This window comes from Manis javanica, chromosome 2 (assembly GCF_040802235.1).
Source record: "Manis javanica isolate MJ-LG chromosome 2, MJ_LKY, whole genome shotgun sequence".
Lineage (NCBI taxonomy): Eukaryota > Metazoa > Chordata > Mammalia > Pholidota > Manidae > Manis > Manis javanica.
Genome location: NC_133157.1, coordinates 99218604 through 99240956, shown reverse-complemented (window position 1 = coordinate 99240956; position 22353 = coordinate 99218604). Strand labels below are relative to the sequence as shown.

At 37.1% G+C, this 22353-nt stretch overlaps 1 protein-coding gene across 23 annotated transcripts in view; it reads right to left on the bottom strand.

Annotated features, from left to right (window-relative positions):
• The window catches only part of PARD3 (par-3 family cell polarity regulator), an 804135-nt gene that overhangs the window by 211024 nt on the left and 570758 nt on the right, over positions 1-22353 (bottom strand). For 10 of the 23 annotated variants that reach the window (XM_037010348.2, XM_037010349.2, XM_073228956.1 and 7 more), the window contains 3 exons: positions 20708-20859; positions 19608-19652; positions 14590-14817 (listed from right to left, as the gene is read on the bottom strand). In XM_037010348.2, coding sequence (XP_036866243.1) covers positions 14590-14817; positions 19608-19652; positions 20708-20859 — 425 coding nt within the window. The remainder of the gene's footprint in view (positions 1-14589; positions 14818-19607; positions 19653-20707; positions 20860-22353) is intronic. The other 13 variants (XM_037010352.2, XM_073228958.1, XM_037010347.2 and 10 more) reach the window with 4 other exon arrangements.

Here is a 22353-nt window from a genome sequence, read left to right as displayed (position 1 = left end):
GCTTCTTATTTCTCTTTAATGCAGCACAGTCATTCTGCAATTAAGACATACCTAATTACCATGTTTTCAACAGATGCAAATGCAGCTCAATTAAAATTCTTGTCCATGTTACAAATTAAGCTACTCAATTCTGAAGGCATCATGTTAGCACTGGGTCACCAAGAAGTTTCAAAGATTGGGCACTTAGGCGTTAATGATGATGGAGAAAATGACTCCAGGTTTTCACTGAAACTCAAAGTTCTGTAGTTTCGGCAATAAATAAATACTTCCACTAGTCATCTAAAACATTTTGCCATCAAAAGTTGATGCTAAATATGAGGTCTTTTTTTTCCCCCCCGTGAGAAGCCATGTTACTTTTGATACTGCAATGATCTCTGTTGGTTCCTTCTCCAAAACCCATTTCTACCTTTCTTCTTCCTAATGGGACTCTGATTGTGTCCAGAAATGCAATTAAGCCCCAAGGGGCAAATTTAATTTTAAGTTTACACCAACCAGTGGGTGCCTGCCCCTGTTGATTTATTAGTCCAAGGATGGTGCTATGAGCCTCAGTGGGCATATTCCATGCTTAGGGAGATGGCTCACTCCCTTCTGTAGGATATGAACAAGAAAGTAAAAGGCCAGGAGAGGCTTAAAGATGGCAGTGTCAGAGGTAAGACAGAAACCTCTTCCCCAAACAACTTATAATATGAAAATACAGCAAATACATCTAATCAGGAAAGAAAAACAGGAAAGATGGCTGCAGAAGACTGCTTACATCTGAGGAAAACAGCAGACCTCAAAAAAAGGGTAAAGTAGCAAAGCCATGTTCCAGAGAGACCCAAGCCCTCCCCCAACCCCAGCTCACTGGAGGGAGGAAGAGAAATCGAGCAGGCAGGGAGTGGAGGCCTAGGACTGCTGAATACCCAGCCATGGAGATCTGCTCTGGGAACATGAACCTACATTCCATGGTGCTCTGGAGATTACTGGGCTTGTAAAGCTAAGACAGTTTGAATACATGGAGAGACTGACATTCCAGCCGGTTATGGAAAACACATACCCAAAACTGGCTGCTCTGGGACAGAAGAAAGGCAGGCAGGTTGAGAGACATCCTAACAGCAAGAGGACTGCTAAAGGGACAAGGATTGCACAGAGCTTGCTGCTCAGGAGAAAAGACAGGTGGACAAAGTTGTCCAGGTGCACTCAGCCCAGTAGATTGGGAACTTTCACGAGCTTCAGGCACTCCATTCCCCTGGCTGGCTATGATCTATGAGGCCTCCCACTGTGATACTCAGCCTACTACACCTTCCTCCAGGCTGGCACCAGCTCACAAACCAGATGCCCCCACCATTGCGCCAGGCCAGTGAAAGGGTAGCCCTGTCTGCAGCAGCTACAAGTGCAAATATTAGAGGCCTCTCCCTGCATGCTAGACTCACTGGACCTGGCAGTGGAGGCAGGTACTACAGCAAGGAAGCAGGAAAGAGATCTTTCCTCTTGATAGGCACCAGCGCCCTTGCTGCAACTGCCACCTCTACTGCTCCTGGGGCTGAGCAGCTCCACAGAGCAGAGCTTCTAGGAACTAAAAGGCACAACCTACAAATATGAAATGTCAAAAGAACCTGCTTCAACTCAAAATCCCACAAACACCAGAAAGAGGGCCAAGTCAAACTGAACTCCTCAATCTTCCTGAAAGAGACTTCAAAATAAAAATCATAAACATACACACAGAGCTACAGAAAAATATTCAAGAACTTAGGAGGAAATTCAAGAATGAGATAAAAATGTTGAAGAATACAGTTCCTGAAATGAAACATACAATGGAGGGTTTTAAAGCAGATTAGATTAATTAGAAGAGATGGTAAATGAAATAGATATTAGAGAATAGGAATACAAAAAGTTGAGGCACAGAGAGAAAAAAGGATCTCTAGGAATGAAAGAATATTGAGGGAACTGTGTGACCTATCCAAACAGAGCAATATTCGCAATTTCCAGAAGAAGAAGAGAGAAAAAGGGATAGAAAGTGTCACTGAGGAGGTAATTGCTGAGAACTTCCCCAATCTGGGGAAGGAGATACTCCCTCAGGCCATGGAGGTGCACAGATCTCCCAACACAAGAGACACAAAGAAGACAACACCAAGACATATAATAATTAAAAATGGAAAAGATCAAGGATAAGGACAGAGTATTAAAAGCAGCCAGAGAAAGAAAAAAGATTACATGCAAAGGAAAAACCAACAGGCTATCATCAGACTTCACAACAGAAACCTTACAGTCCAGAACAGAGTGGCATGATATTTTTAATGCAATAAAATAGAAGGGTCTTGAACCAAGAATACTCCACCTGGAAAGACTATAATTAAAATTTGAAGGAGGGATTAAACAATTTCCAGATAGGCAAAAGCTTAGAGAATTTACCTCCCACAAACCATGTATTTGGAGGGACTCTATAGATGGAAGTGTTCCTAAGGCTAAATAGCTATCACCAGAGGAAATAAAACCACAGTAAAGAAAGTAGAACAATTACTAAGCACATGCAAATCAAATCAACTACCACAAAGTCAGTCAAGGGATAGACAAAGAATACAGAATATGATACCTAATATATAAAGAATGTAGGAGGAAGAAAAGGAGGAAAAAAATAAAAAGAACTTTTAGATTGTGTTTCTAATAGCATAATAAGTGAGTCAAGTTAGACTGTTAGATAGTAAAGAAGTTACCCTTGAATCTTTGGTAACCATGAATCTAAACCCTGAAATGGCAATAAGTACATAACTATTGATAATCACCGTAAATGTAAATGGACTGAATGCACCAATCAAAATAAATAGAGTAAATAAATGGATAAAAAAAACAATACCCATTTATATGCTGCCCACAAGAGACTCACTTCAAACCCAAAGACATACACAGACTAAAAGTGAAGGGATGGAAAAAGGAATTTCATACAACTCATAAGGAGAAAAAAGCAGGAGTTGCAGTACTTGTATCACACAAGCTAGACTTTAAAACAAAGAAAGTAATGAGAGACAAAAAAGGACATTACATAATGATAAAGGGGTCTGTCCAACAAGAGGATACAGTCATTATAAATATATATGCACCCAACATAGAAGCACCTACATATGTGAAACAAATACTAACAGAATTAAAGGGGAAATAGAATGCAATGAATTCATTTTAGGAGACTTCAACACACCACTCATTTGAAAGGACACATCAACCAGACAGAAAATAAGGAGACAGAGGCACTGAACAATACATTAGAATAGATGGACCTATCACATATCTATAGAACACTCCACCCAAAAGAAGCAGGATATACATTCTTCTCAAGTGCACATGGCACATTTTCAAGAATAGATTGTATACTAGGCCACAAAAAGAGCCTCAGTAAATAAAAAATATTCAAATTGTACCAACCAGCTTATCAGACTACAAAGGTATGAAACTAGAAATTACACAAAGAAAAAAAAAGCTCACAAACACATAGAACTTAAAAACATGCTCCTAAATAATCAATGGATCAATGACCAAATAAAAAGAGAGATCAAGCAATATATGGAGACAAATGACAACAATAATTCAACACCACAAAAATCTGTGGGACACAGCGAAGGCTATACGAAGAGGGAAGTATAGTGCAAAACAGGCCTACATCAGGAAAGAAGAACAATCCCAAATGAAGAGTCTAAACTCACAATTAACGAAACTAGACAAAGAAGAATAAATGAGGCCCAAAATCAGTAGAAGGAGGGACTATTTTAGAAGAAATAAATAAAATCAAGAGGAATAAAACAATAGAAAGAATCAATGAAAGAAGGAGCATAACATAGATGCAAAAATACTCAACTTAATATTAGCATATTGAATTAAAAAATACATAAAAAATATCATCCATCATGATCAAGTAGGATTTATTCCAGGAATGCAAGGATGGTACAATATTTGAAAATCCATCAACATCATACACAACAGCAACAAAAAGAAGGACAAAAACCACATGATCATCTCCACAGATGCTGAAAAAGCATTTGACAAAATCCAACATCCATTCATGATAAAAATTCTTAACAAAATGGGCTTAGAGGGCAAGCACCTCAACATAATAAAGGTGATATACGACAGACCCACAGCCAACATCATGCTTAACAGTGAGAAGCTGAAAGTTTTTCCCTTAAGATAGGGAACAAGACAGGGATGCCCACTCTCTCCACTTTTATTCAACATAGTTCTGGAGGTCCTAGCCATGGCAATCAGACAACACAAAGAAACAAAAGGCATACTGGTAAGGAAGAAATCAAACTGTCACTGTTTGCAAATGACATAATATTATACATAAAAAGCCCAAAAGAATTCACCCTGAAACTGGTATATCTAATAAGTGAATTCAGCAAAGTTGCAGGATACAAAATTAATACACAGAAATCTGTTGCATTCCTATACACTAATGATGAACTAGCAGAAAGAGAAATCAGGAATACGATTCCATTCACAATTGCATCAAAAAGAATAAATACCTAGGAATAAACCTAACCAAGGAAGTAAGAGACCTATACCCTGAAAACTACAAGACATTCATAAAAGAAATTAAAGATGATACCAGCAAATGGAAATACATCCCATGCTAATGGACAGAAGGATTAATATTGTCAAAATGGCCATCCTGCCTAAAGCAATCTACAGATACCATGCAATCCCTATCAAAATACCAATGGCACTCTTCAAATAGCTAGATCAAATACTTTTAAAACTCATATATAACCACAAAAGACCCCAACAGCCAAAGCAATCCTGAGATGGAAGAATAAAGCTGGGGGGATTATACTCCCTGACTTCAAGCTCTACTACAATGCCACAGTAATCAAGACAATGTTGTACTGGCAGAAGAACAGATCCGTAGATCAATGGAACAGAACAGAGAGCCCAGATATAAACCCAACCATATATGGTTAATTAATATACAATAAAGGAACCATGGATATACAATGGGGAAGTGACATCCCCTTCAACAACTGGTGTTGGCAAAACTGGACAGTTACATGTAAGAGAATGAAATTGGATTACTGTATCTTCAGACACAAAAGTAAACTCGAAATCAATCAAAGACCTAAATGTAAGTTGTGAAACCATAAAACACTTAGAAGAAAATATAGTCAAAAATCTCCTGAATATAAACATGAACTTTTTCCTGAAAACATCTCCTCAGGCAAGGGAAACAAAAGCAAAAATGAACAAATGGTACTATATCAAACCAAAAAGCTTCTGTACAGTGAAGGACACCATCAGCAGAACAAAAAGGCATCCTGCAGCATATTTGTAAATGACATATCTGAAAAGGGGTTAAAATCCAAAATATATAAAGCACCCACATGCCTCAAACCCAAAAAGCAGATAACCCTATTAAAAAATGGGTGGGGGATCAGAATAGACACTTCTCCAAAGAAGAAATTCAGATGTCCAACAGGCACATGAAAAGATGCTCCACATCACTAATTATTAGGGAAATGCAAATTAAAACCACAATGAGATATCACCTCACACCAGTTAGGATGACCAACATTGAAAAGACTAAGAACAACAAATGCTGGCAAGGATGCAGAGAAAGGGGAACCCTCCTACACTGCTGGTGGGAATGTAAATTAGTTTAACCACTGTGGAAAGTAATATGGAGGTTCATCCAAAAACTAAAAATAGGAATACCATTTAACCCCGTAATTCCACTCATAAGAATTTACCGAAAGAAAGCAAGATCTCAGATTCAAAAAGACATATGCACCCCTATGTTTATTGCAGCTCTATTTACAATAGCCAAGATATTGAAACAACATAAGTGTCCATCAGTAGCTGAATGGATAATGAAGAGGTGGTACATATACACAATGAAATACTATTCAGCCATGAGAAGAAAACAAATCCTACCATTTGCAACAACATGGATGGATCTAGAGGGTATTATGCTCAGTGAAATAATTCAGGTAGAGAAAGACAAGTGCCAAATGATTTCCCTCATTTGTGGAGTATAACAACAAAGCAAAACTGAAGGAACAAAACAGCAGCTGACTCACAGACTCCAAGAAGGGACTAGGGGTTACCAAAGGAGAGGGATGGGGGAGGGTGGGGGAGGAGGGAGGGAGAATGGGATTGAGGGGCATTATGATTGGTATACATGGAGTGTGGGGGTCACGGGGTAGACGGTGTAGCACAGAGAAGACAAGTAGTAACTGTGGCATCTTACTACACTGATGGACAGTGACTTCAGTGGGGTGTGGCAGGGACTTGATAATGTGGGTGAATGTAGTAACCACAAGGTTTTTCACGTGAAACCTTCCTAAGAGTGTACATCTGTGATACCTTAATAAAACAAAAATTAAAAAAAAAAAAAGTAAAAGGCCTCTGACCCCTGAAATTACCCTCTGGATAAGCTGAGCTATGGACATTGGAGCCAAGGGGGCAAAATGATGGCGGGTCCTTAATAACGCCATGTGGCTGTGCAATCGCTAATTCCTGGAGCTGCCCAACTCAAGAACTCAGTCATGCCACACACTGTATGTCCTTATGGTTGGAGTTGGTCAGAGTGGGGTTTTCTATGAAATGCAGCTGAAAGCATCCTGATAGGCACATTGTATAAATTAAACTTTAGAGCAGCTGTGGAATATCTACAGGAGTATTTATCCCCAGTGTTAAGATGTAGCAGCTAATGCCATTGTAGGCAGCTCTGACAATTTTACTAGAATTAAGTGGTTTGTGTAGCCTTGTTATTAGAATTAAAGGAGTTGTTCCATAGGTATAAACAGAGAAATACAAAACAAAAATGATAACATTACTTCTTATTGACAGTAAACAAGTACTCTCCAGTGATGACAGAGCCCAAGGATACATCATTAAGTATTTGTTGAATGAATGACCGCATGATTGAAAAAACAGCCAATCATGAAAAACTATCCTTTATTGCTCCCTATTATATAGAACTACTGTATTAGAAATACCTAATGATAGAAACACATATTCTTGAGAAATTTACAGTTTACTTTGTGAGACAAAGGATTAAATGTAACAACTACACAGGATGACTCAGTGTTCAGAATCTACTTTCTTAAAACAAAACTTAAAATAAGTAAGTTAAAATAAGACATTAGGAATTGGAAAATTGCTGCAGACTTGACAAATCCACTGACCAGTACCAATTTCTATTGATTATTATGTGAAAAAAAAATTTTAATAAAAATAAATGAGGACTGAACTTCTAGGTATTGCAAAGTTGCGTGTAAGATCCAAGAACTTTGGGTACATAAATATTATCTTTGTTTCTTATTTTAGTATTGTGACTTTGGAAAAGCAAGAGAAACAGGAAATGAACAGCTAGTGATGCAGGTGGTGTCGAATGACAGGATCTGCTTTTCTGGACTCTGACTTTTAGAATGATGAGCTTTTGGCAATGGGAAAACTTAGCTTTTTCAGAATATTAACACACACACACACACAAAGCTGGCATGAAACATGAAGAATTAAGAAGCTTTCATAAAAAAATATGGGGTGTACTATCATTGATATAATGAAATCAAGATACAACCATGAAAGGAGAGAAAGCAGTGAAGTGGTCGGGTGACATCAGTGGTAGGAGAAAAGGAGTGTCAGCAACTGGAACAAAGTTCAAATAGATAATTCCTAAAACACTCTATTGTTAAAGTAGATTCATTTCACTACAAAAAAAGCAATCTGTTTATGTTGGGATGAGGAATAGGTGGGAGGTCAAACCAGTAAGATTACTCTTCCAAAGAGTTTAAGACATCTTACTAAAAACCATCCTATACTTCTACTTTACATTCTGAACTTGTCTAATGCATCCCTCCAAATGAGACAGGTAAAATGCTCCTGAAGATAATGGGAGAATATCACCTCCATTATCCCCTCTGTCCGAAGAGAGTGCTGCAGAACGAGTACAATGAGGCTCACACCCTCATCCTTCTGAATCCTTGCAAATTTGCATTTGGTGCCCAACTGATTCAAATTGGTCCACATTCAAATGACGGTTCACACTGGGTATCACTTCCTGTCTGTGAAGACCATGTAAAGGAAGCTGAGGGCTTTCCTTCCAACAGACTGAATGGGCTGGCTACACAGTCAAAAGGGTAGCTTTTATGACTCTACAGCTGGCATTTCCACTATTTTGTTTTAATCAAGGGGAGTGAGGCTGGTGTCATGTATGTTTCGACAATAGGCAAAATATTATTTATAGTGGCAAGGAAAGAGATTCCAGGCCACTGCTCTCACTCTCTTGAGTGGAAATACAAATACAAAAATGAATATGAACAAAATATATAATGAAATATTTCAAATGCAAATACAGAAATATTTTAACTACAAGTAAATAATTTTAAAAACAAAAATACAAAAAAGGCATAAAAATATGAAAATGTGATGAAATAGTGAATGACTAACAATACTCTATTTTGTTACTTATTGAGAAACTAAAATGTCCCCCAAAAGCCAGTGTTTTTACCTACCCTGCCAACCCATACTAGGGATCCACAAATACTACTTGCTGTTAAAAAAATATTTTATACTAAAAAGTTCCAGATACATCCTATATAATACGGGCTTCAGAAAGACTTAGGGAAATTAGATTTTTTGGGGAAAAACTTTAATGAGGAAGGAAGAAGTATCTGATACATACAGGAGAGAGTAGGGGGGAAATTAGGGGCAGTGAGGAGATAGCCCTCGAGGAGACTGCCTGGTCCATACAAGAGTGAGCACCTAAGCTTGAGGGGCTCTGAGATAAGAAGGTGGTAACAGAGTTGACTCAGTAATCCAGAGACAGCAGGACCAGTTAGGAGACCCTGACATTAACTTCAGTATTAGCAATGTGGATTTGGGCTAGATTGGACAGAAGGAGTGAAATTAGGAGATTTCATGGAGAAAAATAAAGCTTGGTAATGGACTGATGACACAGTGAGATGCTGATTCTAAGTTCCTGAGCCTGGAAGTGCTAATGCGAAGAATCACCTCATCGTCATCCACCTTTACGGTGAGATGCTAAGCACTGTGAATTGTAGCCCCTTCCTTTTCCCTGGGACTGCCAAGTGCCATTACTCACACGGATGGTTGTGTTACATCTACCTGATCCTCCTGCCACCAGTGCTGACACTTACCATCCCATCCCCGATAACCCATTCTCTGTCCTATAGCACCAGTGATCCTATTCTTTTGCTTGAAATTCTTCAAGTGCTTTTTAAGGTTCTTAACATCAAATGCAAATAATTTAAACAAGGCTGTCTGTGATTTGTTCTCTACCTACACCTTAAATCTCATTCCTCTCTATTTCTCACTTACTCTGTACACACCAACCTCAATAGAACCATGGAGGCCCAGAGATGGCTCCTATTCATACGTTTCCTATGCACCCTGTTGAAGACCACTCCAGTCAGCACTCATCTTGACTGATACCTCTTTGTGAAGCCTTCTCTCCCCACCTCCCTTTCCACTCTACTTCCATGTACGCTGAGTGGCTACCCCACACTTTGGGACCATGTGCTCTACAACAGCTCCTAAACACACAGGGTTGAACCCACTGGGTTGAACCACCTCCTATACCCTCAGGAACATATAGCCTAAATATCAGACTTAGGTGTCACAATTCATTGATACACACTTAAATAGTAGTAAATAGTCACAGTAGTTTTAGTGTCATAGACTTCCTCTTTTGGAAGTTTAATATTCTAGAAAAATCACAGGATTGTAAATCAGGAAACATGCATTCTAGGATTCAGTTCCTAAATATGTGCCTGATCAACTATTTCAATACTTTTTCCTTATTGAAAAATGGTAAAAATTAGGATTCTGTAATTTGAACACTTCAGGTGGCACTTTTCATTGTACAGGTAGTGTGAGTTAATTCTCATCTAGAAAAATAAATGTAAATAGCTTTGGTCACTTTATTTACTTGTACCCATACTGCATTCAGAAAACTGCAGGTGACCTTCAAGTGTGCAAATTGGCATACAAGGATAGGACAGGTTATTCCTATTCCTAGCATTTCAAACAAGTATTTTTATAAATCAACATCTATTTATCCATGAACATAGATTAATCAAATAGGAAATCTTTTACAAAGTACTTTGAAACCCGTATCCTGAATTCTTTCAAAGTAGATTTACTGTAACAGAATTAGTTTTGCTTAAGATACAATTAGACCTAGTTTTCATTATTTTTGCTTGATAGTGACAAAAGGTGGGTAAAAGTGTGCAAAATGCTGAGCAGAAAATCTGAGACATCAAATGCAATATACTCTTTTGTAGCAAATAAAACAAAACAAAACAAAAAATCCCCTTGCAGTTTCTCTATTAGCTGATTTAGAAATGTAAATTCAGTTTCTTCAAATCTCATACTGCTCACCTAAGTTATATACATTTTAAGAGCGATGTTTTTTCTTATCTCCAAATAAGGGCATTATATGAAAGTAGGCAAGCTACTCAAAAGCAAATTTCTGTCTCTGTTTTCAAGGCATACAGTTTTCTTCACTTTTAAAATTACAAACTGGATTTATCTTAAAATCAATAGGTATGAATAGGATAAGATTTGGCTTGGTTGATTTTGCCTCTTGGGCCCCCAACAACAAGGCTGTTACTGAATTGACAGTAAGGCTTACATTTGGCAACTTTTAATTGAGTGAGAATGGGACTATATATTTTACAAAAAGAAAACAAAGCAGTGTGATTGCACACATTTTCCTGGTAGCAACAGAAACTGATTTATTATGGGAGATGGAGAAGCCACTTGCTGAGAGCCAGACGGGGTGTGCAATTTGCATAGAAAAAGGAGCAGATTGTAGATGCCCTGACCTGTCAAACACAGGTAGGGCCTCAGAGATAATGGGTCCCAGAATACAAAGCTCCATCTTGATCCAGACAGACACACACAACATGGAGAGGCCAGATGGATTAAATGAGAGACAAAAACGCCAGCTTCTGCCATCTCCACAGGAAGAAGTAAGTGTTACAGAAGATGACAGAGACCAGATACCACATGGATCCCGCCCCAGTCTCTTGGCCTCCATTGTTGTGCCTTTGCCATGATTTCTACACTGCTAAGAAGAGGCAAGCCTGTTTAGAGCCATGAAATACAGACATTGGGGAGGTGCTTGACCCAAGTGACAAGAGCCACCAGCTATACCCTGGCCTACACATCTTACTCGGGGAGAGGGAAAGGTTCCCTAAGACTGCAGCAGGGGGCCACTCCATCCTCAGCCCCGGTTGGCTGCTGGTCCTCCTGCCCCCACCCCATGCCCTGCGTCCCCACAGGAGGGACTGGGAGACAACACTACCTGTCGGGACAGTGGCCCTCTTTTCAGAGCAATATTGAAGAGTGGTCTGGCATTTTCATTTCAGCCCCTGGCTGTCGCTGAGTCACACTGCAGTCCAGGACAGCACCCTCTGCACAGGGTGCCACAGGGTCCCAGAGCAGTGGCACTGCAGGACTCCAGACCTGTGGCATGGGACAGCATCCGCTGAGGCCAGGAGCCAGAGGTGCCACCAGAAGCAAGAATGCAGTGTTGGCATACACCTGAGACAGGAAGTGGGGGATGAGGCTGTGAGAGCCCACAGGCCAGACTGTGCTTAGGAAATCAAAGGCAGAGCTGAGCCAGCCTTCTTTCTCACAACTGGGGCCATAAACACTGTTTGTAGCTAATCTAGTCATATGTAAGCATGACAGTCTCGTGACCACCAGCAGTTAATAGCAGCCTTGCCAGATTCTTTTCTAAGAAAAGTGAAGTTTGCTGAGGCATTGAAGGTGTGGTGCATAAAGGTCCAGGGTGAAATACAAACACAAACTGTAAACGTCTCTACTGTCCCAGTAATGCACACTGGACGTCAGTCTCTCTCTCTTGCACACAGTGGGGCTGGCTAAGCAGGAGCTCACTCACTGATGTAACAAATATTCACTGACTACTGATTGGCCAAGCCCTACATGTGGTTACATAGGAATAAAACAGACATCGTGCCTTCCTTGGTGAGCCTTAAAGCAGGGGAGTGGTCAGCAGATGGCATTTGTGTAAGTGAGTGAACAGGCATAGAATCACAGATTGTTAAAACTAGACAGGACCTCCAACACCATCTAAACCAGGGCTTTTCAAACTTTTTTGAAAAGCTGAAAACTACTCTTTTTTTAAAATTAAACTTACAAAGAATTACAATGCATTTACAGTGATTCTAAAAACCCACAACTGTGGAGGCAGAGGAGTGGGGACAGCGGGCTGGGGGTGAGGCTGTGGCTTTCACAGAATCCCACCTGCCCAGCCTCCTGTCTGCTGCCCAACTCCCCCTAGCCCATCAAGCACCCCTCCAGACCAGCCATCCCAACATACAACTTGAAAGGCAACAATACAGTTGTCCAAATCTTCTGTTTTACAAATGAGGAGATTAAAGCTCAAGGATTTTAAGTAGTTCAACCAAAACCCTGATAAGTTAGAAGAATGTAGACTAGGATACAAGTCATCTGTATCCCAGCCCAGGGCTCATTCCACTCTATTAATACAATTTAAACAACTCAGATTGCAAATATCTGAAATGTACAACAGTTGCCTTTCTTCTGCCAGTCTAGTTTAGTAGACTGGTCTAAAAAGAAATTATAAGATCAGGACTTTGGGAAAATACTTTGTGATTGTACCTGCATAAATCACAAATGTCTCTCTCAACTTTGGTCCAGAACGTAACCTCTGGTTCACAAACTATAATTTGTCTCTTTACTGTGTTTGTCTTGATGATCGCTGAAAGAAAATGTATTAGTGTAATATACTTAAATCTGTTATTTCCAATTAAAAAAGGAAACAAAGTTTATACAGGGACAAATTTAGATGTCCATATTGGTGAGAAACAGTGAGGCCATCCCTACAGAATTATAGACATGTCTTGTGTTGATATGTACTTCAGCCTCTGTTGCATTTGAAATGCAAATTAAAAATTGTATGTTTAGAGGTCCAAATACTATATCTCTTATTAAATATACACCCAGGACAGACAGAGCACAGTCTAGAGGCAAGAAGGCTCCAATCCTACAAGGGCTGCACAGGAGTACTGGTGAGGATAGTGAGAGACCACTGGTACAATGGAAAAAACTCGAGAGGGTTGGAGCCATAGTACTCAGGGTCTTGGCCACCAGGCTTGGCAGCAAAAACAGAAAATACGTTCTTCATCTGGTAAGAACAGGCTGCATATATTTGAAATTACTGGATGGATGGAGTGAAAAACCTCTCCAGATTTAGATGGAGAATTAGGTGGGGAACCACGGTGGGGCCGTAGCAATCCCCTTCCTAAGTTTTGCTTTGCATGTTACATTATGGCAGAAATATTCATTTTCCCAGACACATTATATGTGACAGGAAAAATCACATAATTTTGCTTCAAATCTCTTCTGAATGTGATTTTTATTTGAAACTCTTCTTCCCTACCACAGTCTTCTGTAGGTATGTGTGAAGGAAGCGATCTGCGCAAAGTGAAAAGAGCAAGTCCTGGACGAGCCATTTAGATGCTCTCTGGTCTCTGCTTGACTTCGGGCAGTGGCGTCTCCAATTTTTCTTCCAACAGTTACATGGGCAGAGTCAATTGGAAGTTAAAAAACTAAAACATCAATTAGTAATTACCAACAATATACACTAATTAAAAATTTTTATAATTAGGACTGTAAGTCTTTTCAATTTTATAATTTTTACATTCAGGACTCTTAAGTCTTCTGTCTTCTAATTAAATACATGAGTATTTTTCCTTATTTTTAAATTAAATGGCTATTTTTATTCCATACATGTTTAACTGTAAAGATAACTCCCTGAAGCATATGTTTGCACATATTTGTTACTTTTTTTCCTGAATATATGATGGAAAATGTATTGCTTATTAATATTAATTAACCTTTGACTTTCAATAATCTTGGCTTAAAGTAGTTTCTACTTTAGAAATACAAGTACACCAACTTATCTTGCTAGCTCAGTTTAAGGAAAGCAATAAATAATTAATAAAAACAAAAACAAAATGTTTTCAGAACCATAGATTATTACATATATTCATTGTAGACACACTATACAACAGTGGTTTTCAAACATTTTAATCTTAGGATACTTTTATACTCCTAAAAATTACTAGGCACTTGGAACAAACTTTTTTAAAGTGGATTGTATCTATCACTAATTACTGAATTGAAACTGAGAAAGCTTTAAAATATTAATTGCATTATGAAAAACAAAAATATTAATAGAAATTAAGTTTAAAAATTTTTTTTCCAAAAGCAATTAGTGAAAACAATGGCACTATTTTACATTTTAGCAAATCTTTTTAACATCTGGCTGAAAAGACAGATTCTGTCTGCTCTGCACTCAATCTACTGCAATATCACACAACATGGTGCCTCTAGGAAACCCAAATGTATTATCTGGGAAAGAATAAGAGTAAGAAGGTAAATAACCTCTTCTTATTATACATCCTTCTGAAGAGTATTAGGCACCCCCAGGGCTCCCTGGAGCACACTTTAAGAGCTGCTACTACTCTACAGAACAGCTTACAACTGCCTACAGCTTACAATAAGTTACAGAGCAACTTACAAGTTTATCAGACATGATAAACTTACAGGTCTCCATGCCTTCATCATCGTCCTCTACCGCAGGCTTGTCATAGGACTTGTCAATGGCAGCCCTGAAGCTCTCATTGCAGCCCCTTCCTCTGATTATCCGTGGCCGTGGGCGATGGAAAGGAATATCCCCGTTCAGAGTCACTTCGGCGACTGCTGTCTGCAGACTCTCTAGTGAGCTGGACTTCTTCAGACCCAAGGCAGGCCCCACATCTCTGCTGGGGGAACCTTGGAAATTTACAAAACAGAAATGTTAGTTAGAATCAGTGGTGAAAATGACATATTCAAGTATCTACAAATTGTGGAAAACTTCAGGGACATAAATTACTTGCTCAATGACAAGTTCTGGAATGTGAATGGAAAAGGTATAAAAAGTAAATAAAGTAATAGTAACCCATTTTTGTTTTTCCTAAATATATGTTACAGCTGTTCTATTTTCTCTGTTTGCATTAGGAAAAACTCTAAATCATTAGTTTCCATCTGCAGATGAAATGTTTGTCAAGTCACTTACTCCAAGTCACACATATCATCTAAAACAACCAGAACAACCCAGAAGCTCATCTGAAAAGCAGGAATTATGAGAAGGTGAAGGTAAGCAACCAGGAGTAAATGAGCTCTTTAACATAACTGAAATCAGTTTTTGACAGTTTAAAAGTATTTACAACTGGTTAAACTTTTCAAATCTTTTCCTCATTACAGTTAAGTTCATACAACTCAGTAGATAAAGAACACAAAAGACTACATATCACCAATACAATGAGGGCACCCTGGCACCAGGCAGAAACCTCATCTGGGAAACAGGGATGTTCTATGGAGAGCACAGTACAGTACTTGAATAGAAGCAAGTTACTTAGGAGTTCTGTCTAGAGAAAAGACGAGGGAGAGTGAAGAGATGGATATGAGTTCTTACATCTCCAGGCCTGGGAATAAGATCTACTTGAGACACAATTACCAAGAATGTTTCAGTAGGATGGCAGTAGGATGGCAGAGAGAGTATGGGGAATTAAAAAATTGGCTCTGTTTCTGGAGAACTAGGGCAGGGAAGTCCTGAGATGTTACCAATAGAACTAAGCTGTAGAGGGCAATCAAATGGGTTTCTTTAACCAGATAAGACAGCCTCACCCATCACTGCCTGACCTGGCACTCAAAGGTAGGTGAACTGAGCCACTAGATGGCTGAGTACCAGCTCTGCAGCACCACCTGGGCAGTCAGGCTGTAGAATTAGTTCTTCACTTACGCTGTTAAAAAGACAGGTTCAAAAAAAAAAAAAAATAGGACAGTAGAAGAGAATAGTGTATCCCCACATGGGGGTCATCAACCTATATGCTGATAAATAATTAAGGACTAGCCGTGAGTTGTTATCACCTAGAAGACTAAGTTATGACATGGGCTTTCCATGGCTCAGCGTATGAAGCAGAAATAAAAATTAAATTGAGAGAGTCAAAACAAGAATTATCCTTTAAAGATTCATTTACATCTTTCACCTAATTTTCACAATGGGGTAGCTGTTTAAAGTTAGAATAAATATGTTTACATGTAATATTGGCAGAAAGGCAGATAGATGATTCTAATGAAGAAATAATATTCCATAAATTATTGTGCTTAGGAGATAAGGATGATTTATTTAATTTTCTCCATGCAGGTTTGTATATATTTGATTATTTATTGTATGACAAAAATTCATATGAAATGTTTCTTTCCAGGATGATCTTATTTTTTCTCTTGACAGCAATATAACTTTTGACAAGTTCATGTTCTCAATACCCATGAAAGTCATGCCACAGGAAATAAAATCAATTTTGTCCCAAAGAACTAAATAAAAACTAAGAAATCAGAGAGTAAGACAATGGGAAAGATCATTTCTGGACAAGGACATTATCTTTATATTTCCTACAGTTTGCCTCAAGATATTTTTCTGAGCATATCATGACAATCAATTTTCATAACTTACCAACTGTGTTTGAATTCTATAAACATTTATAAGGCCAATATGTGATGCTTCCTTGGGTTCATATGCATATACTTATATTTATCTATGTATCTCTGATAAAAATCTCATGCTTCCAGTAAAGATTATCATAAAAACATTATGTATGCATATTAAGCTTTTCTTTTTGAAAAGTTGGCTCCAATTTGACTTACTATATTCAGAGCACTAAAAAAAGTATATGTATAGATACATATATATCTTTACATACATATATAGAAATGTATATACATATATAAATACATGTACTTATTAAACTACATAAATAGAGGTAAATCTGAAGAAAAGCAATGAGGAATCTGTAACTAAGGAGTAGGTGTTTTTAAAGTATAATTCAAAGCTTAACCTATCTATTCTTTTCTCTAAATTCCTAACGTTGTGGTATGACATTTTGGCAAAATGTTGATAATTATCAATGATGAGTATTGGTATACGGGAGGTCAATGATGGTTGAAAATTTTCATGATAAAAAGTTATACAAAAAGTCATTATCTATAATTTGTGTATCTATAGTAGGGGTCAGCAAACCATGGGCCAAATCTGGAAAATTTTATGGGAACCCAGATATGCTGTTTGTTTACATATAGCCTGTGGCTGTTTCATGCTAAATCATTATTAAGTAATCACTACAGAGACTGTTTGTTCTCTAAGGCCTTCAATATTTACTGCTTGGTCCTTTACAGAAAGAGTTTGCTGCCTCTTGATCTGTACTATGGATATTACACATTTACATATTATTTTTGTCAAAGAAACTTTAATGGTCTTGTTAATATATTAAGATTCCCAAATGAGTGTTCCTGAGATCTATAACCTTTTAAAGTTAGCATTTACTAGCTTTGAAAACTGAAAATGTCTTTCTATAAAAAGTATGGGCAAAAGATTAACTTTATCTATGCAAAAAAAATCTGTCTTTTAATTTTAAAATGTCTTAAAGTTCTTTATATTAATCTTTTAGGCCATTAGGATACTTTGCTAATTTTTTATAGTCAAGCACTGAACTGTTAGGAACTCAGTTTTCTTCTTCTTCTTGTTCTCTTTTCTTTCAGAAAGAAAATTTACCCCCCAAATATCATAGAAGACCCTTAAATCCAGGAATAAAGGGGGGAATCATAATCTTACTCTTTTCCCTGGATCTGTTTGTCTGCTCCTGTCTACTAATACCCCATCATTACAAGAAAAGTCGAGGATGTCTTTTACAATGGCAAAGGAAATAGAATTCAATTTTCATTAAGAAAGGCTTATGGATAGACAGATGATCTGTGCTGAAATGCCACTGTGACTCTACCAAAAACCTATGGACTAAACCACAAATTATGATAATTTTAACAATTCAAAGTGAAGAAAAAAAAAGTAACTGAGAATCTGTTCACTATCTAATGTTGCAGAGTGGAAAGGAATCTAGTTTAGATATTTTATTCATATAGATTTATAACCAATAGACCAGAAAGTATTTTGGCATTTACCTAATAACTTTTTGTCCCAAATCTTTCCAATTTACTTCAGTAGGATAGACTGCCTGTAGTGCAATAAATAAGTAAATAAATACATTTTTTCTGAGGATCTAACATTATAAAAACATAAGGCTTAGTTTGATTATAAAACCTGCCTTCTCCCAATGAAAGCTATTTTATGTTCTCAGTTAAAATCTAGATATGATTATTATTTGTTTAATCTCAACAAATTGTTCTTTTTAGTAGTAGTGAGTTGGTTAAATTAAATATCTTCCTTACTTTCTCTGACTGGTATAGTATAAAAAGTTATGTTCTTTAACCTGAGAAGCTCAATTTGGTTTCTATAAACATTAACTTGAACAGGGGTTACTTCTTAAAAAGTACTGAATATTATTAACTCCAAAAACTAATTACTAATTTACATATGTGAACTATCAAATAGTTTTTCTTCAGCCCTATTGCAGATTTGAATGAATTTTATGTTTATAAAAGAAATAACTACTTAATAAGGGCTGAGGCTATAGGTAATTGCTTTGCACTACAGTTAATCCTGTGATTTATTGGATGTAATTTCTACAATCTATCTTTTACTCTACAGAATGTGAGAACTCCAGCCATATCCACAATAATCTTTACATATGTAGGTGGGATACACATTTTTCAAGTAGGCTAAAACTAATTACTACTGCTGGTTGAAAGGTGAATTGAAGCTAATTAGTACTAAGTGGTGTAACTACATCGTACCAGATCTAGAATAATTATAACACTATTCCAAACTTATAATAATAAATCATAAATGCTGAATTGTATAAAGCACATTATTTTAATTACACATAAAGACTTTCTCTGATTCTTGTCATAAAATTACATAAAAAGTAAAAATTACTGTAACACACAATCAAGTTCAATATAATCATTGTCGCTGTGGAGTGATTTACACAATATTTTAGAAACAAGCCCTAAATAGTTTTTGAAAAAAAATTACAAAAACACATTCAAAACATGTTCATGAAATTAAGATGGGGGCCATATGCTTCATGTAGTCTAACTCTATGTCAGGTAATTATGAGCTAATTCTTACATTTGTAAAAGAACTAAGGTTTCCTGAGCAACTAGTGATAGCAATACTAGACTCTGTCCTTCAGTGAAAAATATTTATATTTGTGCTATTATCCTTCAAATCAAAATCACCATTTTGATAGTCATTTTTTGGATATTAAACTAGATATCAAATCAATGACTGAAAAACTGAAAAATCTACCATAAAAGATCATGCTTTTAGGATTCTGATATATATTTTTAATTGTGAAAACATTCCTAAACAAATACAGTTAAGAAAATCTAAGTTGTTTTAACATTTTTGAAGCATTGCATTATATTCCCATTTAGTATATACTACCCTGATAAATTTCACCTAACAGAAAAATTTTTTTCTTGTATTATTTTATTTCCTTCAATAAAAACATCCATACAAGTCTGCAATATTTATGTTTACATGCAATATGACTGGCAGCTCTATAATTATGATAAGCTTCTTGGATCACAGTTTCTATGGCAACAGTCTAACTGTCCATTCTTACCTGCTTTCTGGTCATCCACTGTATTGAGTTTAGTCTCGTCAGCTACTGTTAAAAGGTAAATTTATAATAGTTAGCCCAGTTAGTTCCCACAGGCCAACATGCTTCAACCATTCCCAGATCTTTTCAGTTAGGTGATAATTCTTAGGTAATATTTCATGCAAATAAAACAAAACATCAAGCAAACATTCATAATCAAAAATTAAAGGGGGGGAAAGCAGTGTCTCCATGCAATATGCCAGTCATTTCATTTTGCAGACATGTGCATTACTTATGTTAGCATATCATAATTAGCTGAGGCAATACATCGCCGCATTGTTGTTTTATGCATGTGACAAATTAATGCTTTTAGTCTTCAAATACAAACAGCCACCAGAGAACAGTGTAAATAAGTTACAGTTGATTAACAAAGATATTTAAAATCATTTGATCAGTTTATAGATATAATTAATTAATTGTTTTCCTTTTTTGTTTGTTTTTTGGTGGATCTGAATTTAAAAAGAGACACTACCTGATTGGTGTCTTATTGAACAACTATGGTTATTTTCCTCCTCTCATTTGCCTCCAAATACTTTCTACAATAAATATTCTCTCAAATGATCACTTCAATTTAATGCCTCAATCATCAACACATAAGAGTTTCTACTAACTAAAACCAAAGAATAGCAATGAAAGGAAGATATCATGAAGTAACCAAATTCCAGACATGGATTGAGATAATGGTTTCTCTCCAAAACTTTTTCTTCTAGTTCATGAATCCCACAATCAACCGAAACTATTTCAATGAAATTGGTTTTAAACAGCCAGTGTTAAAACATTTCTTTTTGTCAGATAGATGAGTATAGCATGAGATGCACATGTGTTTGTTTCTTTTCTCATCAGAAAACATATATATTAACATATTGCACATTATGTAAACATGCCACTTAGGGTAAATATGGTTATCTTAAACTCAGCAGAAAACTAATTTTTGCCAAATCACCACATTTCACATTTATTTTCTCTATTGCTCAATGTAAACAGACATGTGTTTGGGACCATCAGTTTTAATCTGAAAGCATCTAAACCTTATTTAGATAAAGATTCATGGAGATTGTACTCACTACCTAAATCCATGCTTTTTGATTTTCGCGTTTTAACGAAATCCAATTGAGTGGCATCTGAAAATTGCTTTGTGCGTTTTTCTGACATACTCTGACGTCCAAATCCTTCTCGTTGAAAAGCAAGAACTGGATCAACATCTGGACTCAAAGTGCTGGTATGAACAGAAAGATAAACATAAAAATATTTACTGGAAATAGAAGACACCCAACTTACAAAAGTTTGTATTCCTTAGAAATATTTAAACTAAATCACACAAATATAGTCCATTAAAAAAAACTGTGGTTGTGGGAGGTGTTGGGAATATACAACATTAATTTACATTTAGAGTACTTCTTTCTCCCTCCTCCTGTATTGCCTTATCTCCTTTCTCTATTTTTTCTAAGTGATTATCAAAAATAAGCTTGATGTCTTTTAGACATTGAAAGGATGAATATTTAAGGAATATTTAAGGAAAGGATGAATATTTAAGGATGAATATTTGTGCATTAACACAAATATTGGCAGCAAATGACTATATGAATTGCAATAAAAAAGAAGCTTTAAAAAGGACATGTTCTGGTCTTCTTGTACATCCTCTATCTGGTGTTTCAGGAAAGTAAAAAGAAAAAAAAAAACACCTTGCAGCTTGTGGTTTCACAAGGATGTCAGTTCTCTGTAGTACTTCAGCAACTGAGTCTCCATGTGCACCTCAAGAAAATACTTCACCAGGGGTCTTAAGCTCTAAAGCACACGCTGTGGATGCATGGATGGGGAAATAAACAGTGTGCCAGGGAGTCAGGGGAAGTATGACTAAGACTAGGTGACTGATTTGGGTGACACCAACATAGTGACTAAAGCAGAGGTGAAGCATATAGCAGATTCTTGGTAACAGGACACAGTTTGAAGAGTTTTCTCAAGGGGGTGGTGGGGGATGACACAGAATCACTCCTATTTGTAAAAATCTCTAAACACTTTAAAAACACTACCAGGTGTTCCAAGCACAGTCCACACAACGAAAATGCTACTTCTCTGGGCTGGGCACTTTGAGTAAATACATAGCTCCCCTATAGTGTCAAACCATCTTAGCTATCTGGCCAGGAGTAGAATATCCCACCACAGCTAACTAAACAGAGGGGAATGTGAGGGGCCACCCCACTGTCGCTGGGTTCATGACAGCCTTCCTTACGCTTCTGATGGAAGCAAGCTTCTCTGACCCTTTCTGGCCTTACTTGAATTACTGTCCATATTGGTAAAATGATAGTGATCTGGTATGGATATGCATCAGAAATTTACCTGTAATTCACTGTGCATGAAAAGAGAGTTGGCTCTTAGAGAAGAGCTGAGCCAAAAACTGTGAAAAGAAGACTTACAGGAAAGCTTTGCTGTCCGGTTAAGTGGCCTGAAATGTTTTGATCCCATATGTGTTAATTTGCTCAGTAAAAAGACTCATTGCCTCACCCACTTTACACCACCAATGAGAGAACTTGATGACACAGTAAACTGCGAAACCATTATTATTATTATTACCCAACAAAGACTTTGTCTCAAATTATTGAAGTAATACAAATTATGATAACAGAAACAGGGTCCTTAAAACTACACAAAGAACTGAACAGTCCTTCTCAGTCTTTTCCACCAAGGACAGAGCACAGCCTCTAGCATGAGG